At 43.9% G+C, this 9,221-nt stretch overlaps 1 protein-coding gene across 1 annotated transcript in view; it reads left to right on the plus strand.

The window, feature by feature from the left end:
* The window catches only part of SEZ6L (seizure related 6 homolog like), a 64,291-nt gene extending 55,290 nt beyond the window's left edge, over positions 1 to 9,001 (plus strand). The window contains exons 12-16 of the mRNA XM_015590554.1: positions 1,674 to 1,868; positions 3,667 to 3,699; positions 5,547 to 5,658; positions 7,035 to 7,137; positions 8,882 to 9,001. Of these exons, the coding sequence (XP_015446040.1) occupies positions 1,674 to 1,868; positions 3,667 to 3,699; positions 5,547 to 5,658; positions 7,035 to 7,137; positions 8,882 to 9,001 (563 nt within the window). The remainder of the gene's footprint in view (positions 1 to 1,673; positions 1,869 to 3,666; positions 3,700 to 5,546; positions 5,659 to 7,034; positions 7,138 to 8,881) is intronic.
* The last annotated feature ends 220 nt before the right edge of the window (positions 9,002 to 9,221 follow it).

A 9,221-nucleotide genomic window follows, 5' to 3' on the forward strand; every position in this document is an offset into this window, starting at 1 on the left:
GTGTGGGGAAATTCTTCTGAGTTACCACTGCCACCTACTGGCCACTTTGCTACATTGCGGCAATACATAGGATTTGCCTTAAGGGTCTTTACTTCCCCTCCGAGACCCAGGAGGGACCGAAGCAGCGGGAAATCAGATCAGCGACCCACCCCGACACCCCTCCAGGGCTGACTCCTCCCTCTCACTTAGCAGAGCGCTGGATTTCCAGGTTTCCTCTGGAAACCTCCTCTAACCTTCCCACTATGACTGAGATTTCTCCTCGGTGCTTCTCACATCACAGCTGCTACCGCTCTGGGTCGCAGGCAATCACCTAAGCGCCGGTCTCTCTCCCACCAGACGGACTTCTGGGAAAATAAAAACTATGCTCTAGTTTACCACTCTAAACTCATCTCCTAGCACCCAAGCCTGACATATAGAAGCAGAGTAATGTCCTCTGGAGAAATAAAAAAGACTGAATTCTATACTCTGGGTGTTCATAAACTGTAGGGTGCCTTGGGCTGCATTTCCCAAGGAGTATTATACACACCAACATGGTATCGACAGGGCTTTAGACAGTGTCCAGGTTAACTGCTAGGTGTTTTGTTTTGTTTTTTTAATTTAAACTGACATTTGAAACCTGTAATCATTAGAATATTATTTAGGGTGAGGCTAAATTGTATAGCAAAGCAAGTCAATAGAAAACAAAACATTAAGTAAACAATAGCACGGTTGGTATGAAAATGTGACAAAAATTGTAAAGGCCATACAAGTAGCCGGTGTTTATTGGGTGCTTGCTCAATGCTGCTCACCTCACTTGCATGAGCTCATTTAATCCTCATAATGACCCTATGAGATGGCATATTTTACAGATGAGGAAGTTGAGGCTCAGAGAGGTCAATATTTTTCCCACAGAGATGTTTTTGATGCTCCTACTGTATACATTGGGGTCATTGATGAGTCTCCTATTGTATGCCAGGCCCTAAACTTCAAACATGCCTTAATGGGATCATCTCCAGTGAGGAGAAACTGAAATTAAATGCATTAAATGATTAAATACAATACTGTATATGCACTGCTGGAGTGGGTGAAGAACTGGGAAGACTAGTGACTCAATTGGGAGTAGGGAGCATCTGAGAAGATTTCCTGGAGGTGGAGAAATGAAGACTGAGTATTGAAAGACAAGACTTATCTAGGCTGGGTGGGCAAGTGAGGTATAATGTGAGAAGCAGGAGAAATATTTCATAATGTAATACCACCAACAACCATCACTGACTGAGTACTCAGGACATGCCAAGAGCATGCTAAGTATTTCTTGTTTAATCTTCTAAGTCCCTATGAGATAGGTACTACTGTTATTCCCATTTTATTGATAAGGAAACTGAAGCTCGAAGAGGTTGTGGCCTTTTCTGGAGAAGGTCACACAGCTAGTAAGTAGCAGAACCAAGATTTTAATCCAGATTCCACAGCCCAGTACATTATATCGTGCCCATGTATAACCCATGCCCAGAGTGGGAGCGAGAAAGGTGAGCTTGAGAAATGGAAACAGTTTGATGCAAGATAGGCATGTAGGGGTGCGAGGGGAGTGGGGCGGGGATGTTGGAGAGGCTGGCGAAAGTTAGATCACACAGACTCTGAGTAGGAGTCCACAAAGATTTGCATCATCTCACCAGAGCTCCTTTTCGCTTGCATTTCAGCGGAAGAGTCCCTGGCATGTGACAACCCTGGGCTACCTGAAAACGGGTACCAAATCCTGTACAAGCGACTCTACCTGCCGGGAGAGTCCCTCACCTTCATGTGCTACGAGGGCTTCGAGCTCATGGGTGAAGTGACTATCCGGTGCATCCTGGGACAGCCATCCCACTGGAACGGGCCCCTGCCTATTTGTAAAGGTAAAGAAACCTACTCACGACATGGGGACTGAGGGGCCCGGAGATGTCTGGACTGACTTGGAGGGATTCTGAATCTTCTCTAAAACGCTGAGCTACTGTATTTCTTTAATTCTAAGACACTACCATTGTTTTCTGCACCACGGAGAAAGAAGACAATTGCTGCCAAAGAAACTATGACACAATGCCTTCTCCTTGCTTCGCCTTTTTATTTTTACTTACTAAAAGAGCTCTTTCAAGCTTAGATGTTTATCATAAAGGAGAGCCATTCTGCTTTTGACTCTTGCTTTCACAACTTGGCTTAAATGTTTCCCGCCTCCTGCACCCCTTTCTCACAACCGCTTTGTTCCCAAGGGTTACAAGGCTTAAAGAAATTAAACGCTTATATAAATTAAGAAATACAGCAGAAACTAACCCAAATGCTTTTCAGCATCACATGATCTGGGAGATTATTAATATTAAAGCTGATTTAAGTTTGGTTTAATTAAATAAAAAAAGAGATGTATTTAAAGTTATTAACTTATCTGGCATAGTTGAACAGAATTTAAAATAGCCTCACCTTCTTGGACTGGAGTCCCTTAGAATCAGGTATGGTACCTGCAGAGCCTCTTTTGTGCTCATAGCCTCCATGGATGCTGTCTCCCTGACTGTGATGCCCTCTCGGGTTTGAACCTCCCTGCTTTTTGGGTTGAGGTCAAATGCCTTTATCTGAGATCAGGAGGGTTTTTAGGTAAAACAGAAGTTGGTTGGTTGGTTGGTTGGTTGGTTGGTTGGTTGTCAAGTTCTTTGAGTGTTTTTTTTTTTTTCCATCATATTGTAATGATGTAAGTCAGAGTGTAGCTTTGACCGAGGCACTAATTAGGAAGTCTCTCTATTGGTAGATCATAAATATAGCTGGGCCATTGGTGGGACCCCCTTCTGTCTCCTTATAATGCAATCTTTTTGTCTAAGCCTTCACTCTGGAGTTTTGCATCCTTGAAACCCATCCATGGGGCCGTGTTTTTGTACTCAGCTACCATGATGACTTTGATGCCAAAGCACAGAGACACTAGCCCCCATCATCTTGAATTTCTAGAGAAGTTTTATAGGAAATACAGGGAAATGAATGAATTCCAGAGAGTTCTAGTCTGTAGCTATCAATCAATGAAAATAGTTTTACAGGGAATATACACCTTAGTCAAATAAATACGAAATAAAATTGAAATCAGACAGGTTCACATAAACATGTATTTTTAAAGCAAGAAAACAATTTCGCCTCTGATTTTGGATTCTGGATTTTGTCTTGACCCTCGCCATTCATCAGCCTTTGTTCTACATGAAAACACTGAACAGACCAGCACTACAGAGTTAAGAGCAGATGTCAGAGAAAGTTGAGCAGTCCAGGTTTAAAACCTGCCTCTATCACTCAGAAGCTGCAGGATGTCAGAGAAGTTGCTTCACTTCTCGGAATTTTTGTTGCTCATCTGTAAAATGGGGCGGGGGATGGGGTGGTGGGAATAGTATCTACCTAATGAGATTGTTGCGAGGGTTAAATGAGCAAATATATATAAAGCTCTTGGCACAATACCTGACATATGGTAAGTGTTCAGTAATTATTCTGACTATCTATCTCATCTTCTCTCAGGAACCGAGAAGGTAAAGTGTCCAGGCATTTCCACTAATTCCAGTAGCCCAAGATAAATAAAACATATCACTAACTTCAGCAAAGCGTGGCATGGGCTTTTGCTACTGTTCTTTTGGCTTCATTTCATGCACAATGAGTTTACTTGACATTGACCAATGCTTTCGATTTCTCTTTCAGTTAATCAAGACAGCTTTGAACACGCTTTAGAAGGTGAGTTCTATAATGAAAAAAATCCAATAAATCAAACTAATAGCAAAAAACAAGAGCAGGTTCTGAATATCCCGATCCCGGTGCTTACAAGAGATAAACCATAAAAATCTGCCTTCACTTTGTCTCGGTACTGTAAAAAAAAAATTGAATTTGCAACTTAGGGTCCTAACTGACCAGAAAGGGATTTGACGCCAGCTCTGTTCATGGGATAAGAAAGTCTGAGAGTTCCTATGCCTGACAAAGGCATGACCCTATGGTAAAACTTTTCAACCACGTGGTACTATTTTGGGAAACTAAATCAGGTGACGCTTCACCTTTCAGGCTGAGTATCCTCTTGGTTTCAGAAAGGGAAGGTCTGCCCAGGGGATGTTCTGTGGTCTGTTTTCCCCTCAGTCTTTCTCTGTATCTGTCCCTTTATCCCTCTTGTTCTCTGCTCTCCCTCTATGAGGAATTACCAAGTAAGATTTATTAATGTGAGACAGATGCTGAAAGCTATCCAGAATTTTGTTTGTGTTTTTATTCTGTGGTTTCTTCCTTTTCCAGCCCCTCCCATATGTAAAACATCTGCATTCTATATAATCTCCATCCAGTTTGGTATGAAACCACTCACCCAGGCTATGACTTCAAAAATAAATAAATAAAATATATTGTTTTGTTTAAAAAAAAAAAGTTTTAACCAGTTAAATAGCTTGTATTATTATTTTTGGAGCCATTTTGCTTTCAGACAATAAGTAGTTCACTCAGAATCTGGGGCTGTGGGAATTACATGGCATCAGTTGCTCTTCCTTGTAACAGATGACATTTTAATCCAAGCAGGCGGAGCCAAGGCTCATAATATAAGTGTCGGGGAGGAGCATGTATTAGTCACTCCACTGGGGAAAGAGAGAACATTTCGTGGTGTCAGTCTCTTTCGGGCTTTTCTTTGCCTCTTCCCAACCAATGAACCATGAGAACATCTCAAAGGCCCGAGATTGCTCAGACATTATAGCACCATCATAGTGTTTTGTGCCCTTGCATTTATCATGGGTGTTAGGGTCGATTTTGCAGGCCTTGTAGAATGGCAGTTCATTGATTAGAGATTGGCCTATAGCCAAGCTCTATGAGACCTGGCCATGGAGAGTAGCAGAGGAAACCTGCAGCCGAGTGTCTAGAAGGGATGCGAGGTCCCCTTCAAGCCATGCTGGGAAAACATTCCCGGTCCCCACAACAAGTGTCATAGTTCTTGTAATTTCCACCAACGTTGGAAGGTTGCAGGAAGCTCCAGGTGAGGCCAAGACAGTGTGCGGCCATGGCCTCTGAGAATCAAAACTGGGCCTTCACAGTTGGGGAGTCATCGGGGTGTGCAGAACTGAGAACTGCCCCAGCTGTCCTGTTCCCTCTCCTGAAGAGTCTTATTGAGCAGCTCTGGGAGGGACCCACTAGTCTGGGTGCAACAAGCTCCTCCTGTCCGCTCCATGGCGTGTCAAGTAAATTTGCCTTCCCAGTTAGCACATTTGGGATTTTCTCCCAGTCTTCCCTTGAACTGGATTTTAACCAGATTTCAACTATAACCCCATTCTCTCAAAAATGGGCATGGTATGATAGAATTCTCCATAACCCCTGTGACTATCCCACCCTACCTCCATGACCAGGGTGGGTCTGGACTCCCTTGCAAAGAATCAGCACCATCTCCTCTAGTTTCCACTTCTTCCCCCTGTGGAGATGATTCTCCAATGGCCAAGACTCTGTGATGTCAGTTCTTTGAGTCGATGCATGACTAGGAGGGCGGGAGCTCACATGGGAGCCAGGTACCCGTGTGGGTTGAGCATGTGACACCTGAGGGCCTCACAGGCTTGTGTGTTTAGTAGCAGAAGCGGCAGCCGAGACATCATTGGAAGGGGGAAACATGGCACTGGCTATCTTCCTCCCCGTCCTCATCATCTCCTTACTGCTGGGAGGAGCCTACATTTACATCACCAGGTAGGGGGCTTCGGGGAAGGTTGAGGGCTGCCATCCGCTCAACCACCAGAGCCCTGGGGTCTGGGCATTTCACCTCTCTGAACTTCAGGGTCTCCACCTGTCGCTTGGGGATAGTGGTGTTTATGTGATTGTAGGGATGGTGTGATTCAACTCAACTCTGGGATAAATATCTATATGAGACACCTACCAACCCTCCATGGGAGGAGTGTGGGGTATGCAGCAGCAAATAAGACAGATGCTATCCCTGACCTCAAGAAGCTGTGGTCTAGTGGCAGAGATAGGCATTTCACATTGCGAGGCACACCAACTTATTCATTCCTTCACTCACTCATTCCTTCATTCCCTTTTTAACAAATTCAGATGGACAATCTAATATGTACTAGACATTGCTACAGGTGTTGGGGATCACAGTATTTGCCTTTAATGAAGATGGATGATATTAAACCATGCCTACGATAGTCACCAATTCATTCACATGCACAATTATTGAGCACCTACTATGTGTCAGGCGGTTTTCTGGGCTCTAGGAACATTACTGTGGTGGGGGGGGGCGGGGGACAACAGAAGGAAGGCAGGAAGTCTTTGCCATCATGGGTCCCAGGTTCTAATGGGAGCAAATAGACACTAGCACATAAGAAAAGAAAGTACTACGTTATAAGGTGATAAATGCAGGGAGATAAAGGGAGCTGGGGTAGGGATAGTTGTTCCACCTTAAATGGGTAGGCAGAGGAGGCCCCACAAAGAAATGACATTTGAGTAAGGACTGGAAAGCAATGCAAAAGTAAGCTATGCAGATATCTGAGCTAGGAGGATTCCAGGCAGAGAAACAGCATGAGCAAAGGCCCTGAGGCAGGCATTTGCCTAAGATAAATTGTCCCTCCTCACATGGAGCTCACAGTCTAGTAGGGGGAGAGGAGAAACACACAAATTATAACATACTGTGATAAACACTGTGCAGGAAAGAGAGAGTGTTGGTAACAGAAGAAATACCTTTAAATGGTCAGGGAAGGCTACTCTGAGGCAACACGGTATATAGTTGGTGCTCAATATGTGCTCATTATTGTTGTTGCTCTTTGCATTAAAGAGGGACTTGAATCATTTTTCAAGGGAAAACAAATTAAGCTCCACCCCCTCTCCACTAAGCGGGGATACTGAGGCTTTCACTGTCACCGACTGGGTTAGAAGTTGAGAGCAGTTATGATTTCAGCTTTCATCCCACTAATTCTCGCCTTCAAGAGGCTGTTTCCACACATCCTCCTTGTCATTAGTGGAGGTGCTAATGCTCGTAAAGTGGCACTAACTCTTCTCCTTAAGTATTATAAGGTGTCTCCTAGTCTCGGAGAAGTAACGTCTTTTTTTTATCGTCTCTTCTCCAGATGTCGCTATTACTCCAACCTCCGCTTGCCCCTGATGTACTCCCATCCCTACAGCCAGATCACCGTGGAGACTGAATTTGACAACCCCATTTATGAGACAGGGGTGAGTTGGTCTCTCTTCTCTCCCCAGTGCCGCCCTCTTTGCTCTAAATTCACTGACAGCAAAACCGAAAATGTAATTTCCTTTTGCTCACTATGCCACTGGCAGAAAGGCATGGCCAGGGGTCCTGTCTTACTCCCACTATGATCCCTATTGAAATCACTGCTAAGAGAACCCAGCTCTCTTTGCAAGCCAATGACAAGCCTGTAATGTTGTTTACTCTTGGCAGAAGGATCACAGAAACAAAGGGCTGTACCAAAGACCCATGGAGAGACAGCTGAAATGGATCAGAGCCCACTGGTGGCCTGGTGACAATGGGCAGCATTTCCACACACCTTAGTGAGCTCTACTCCTTATGGGTCAGCAGTGTGCAACATGCCCACACATACGAGTGGCAGGCTTTGTGTTGGGTACTAGGGACACAGTCATGAACCAAATAGACATGGTCCCACCATTAATAAGCTTACAGTCTTGAAAAGGAGATAGATATCAATAACAAGAATAATAATTGTACCATGGGCCAGGCTCCTTCAATGTATGATCTCCTTGAATCCTTGCATCTCTGAACCCTTTGTGATAGATTCTTCGGCTCTCTCTGATTGACCCATAAAGACATTGAGGTTCAGAGAAAGGAAAAAATGATTTGGCCAAGGTTGCACATAGCCAGAAGGCACAGCCTGGATGCAAACTCTTATCTGATGGCATTAATCATTATACTAGTCTGCCTCCCCATCAACCTCAAATGATCAAATATGCCGATGAATATCTTGATTGCAATAAATCCTAAATTTTAAGGACCATGAAAGAAATCAGACAGGGTGCTATAAGAATATATGATGGGGGACACTTGTAAGGGGAGGGGGAAGGCATCTTTGAAAAGTGATGTAAAGCTGAGACGAGTAAGGTGAGTAAAACTGAGATGTTGGTTGAAGAAGATGCCAGGGAGAAGGGACTACGTATGCAAAGGCCAAGAGGTATATGTGAGGAACCAGAAGGTTGGTCATGACTTTGCAAAGCCACAACCCTTCAAATTCCCTGTGTAATGATGTATAGTCGTTTTCCAATGGGGAGGAGGGTATTGACTTGACTTATTCTTTGTCCCTGCTAACTTTCCCTCACCATTCCCCTTCCTCTGACCTCCTGTGTTAGTCATTGATGTGTAATAATATTATTACAAATTTAGGAGCCTAAAACAACACACATTTATTATGTCATAGATTCTGTAGATCAAGAGTCCAGGCACATCTTCGCTGGGACCTCTGATTCAGGGATCACGGGCTACAGTTAAGGTGTCAGTCAGGGCTGCAGTCTCATCTGAGGCCTGACTGGGGAAGGATTCACTTCTAATGGTTGTCAACAGCATTCAGTTCCTTGCAGGTTGTTTGATTGAAGGCCTGAGTTTCTTTTAGGCTGTCATCTAGAGGCCACACTCAGTTCCTTTTCATATGGCCTTCTCCATACAGTAGCTCATATCATGGCAGCTTGCTTCTTCAGAGCCAACAAGAGAGAAAGTCTCCTTGCAAGATAGGACTCACAGTCCTATGTAATATAAAACATAGAAGTGACATCCTAGAATCTTTGTGCTGTATTCTGTTGGTTAGAAGTAAATCACAGGTTCTGTCCACATATAAGAGGAAGGCATCACACATGGTCATGAATACCAGGAGATAGAGACCACGGGGACCACCTTAGAGTCTGCCTACCACACTCTCATATACGATGAAGCATATCTGTGTTGACTCAGCAGAAACTACAGACCTCCATTAAAGCATGTGACAGCAACCTCTTCCAGGGCCAAGCCTATGACTTCTTATATGTCCCTGCTCCTCTGATCGGGGGCCTGGAGTATATTACACACACTCTGTGAATATCAGAGAAATTGGACTGGTTCCTACCCGTATATAGTAGTTACTTTAGATATGACACTGGTAAGAAGTCATGTTATTTTCCATTCTTTCTAGCTTGTTTCCAAATCCTAAAAGAAAGTCAAGCTGATGAAAAACAGCACTTTAGACCTTTTTAATACTTATCAGTATAGTTTATCAATTACCTACTGCTATAATCATGCTGAGTAACAAACAACCCCC

The sequence above is a fragment of the Pteropus alecto genome, unplaced genomic scaffold (assembly GCF_000325575.1).
Source record: "Pteropus alecto unplaced genomic scaffold, ASM32557v1 scaffold190, whole genome shotgun sequence".
NCBI classification, from domain to species: Eukaryota; Metazoa; Chordata; class Mammalia; order Chiroptera; family Pteropodidae; genus Pteropus; species Pteropus alecto.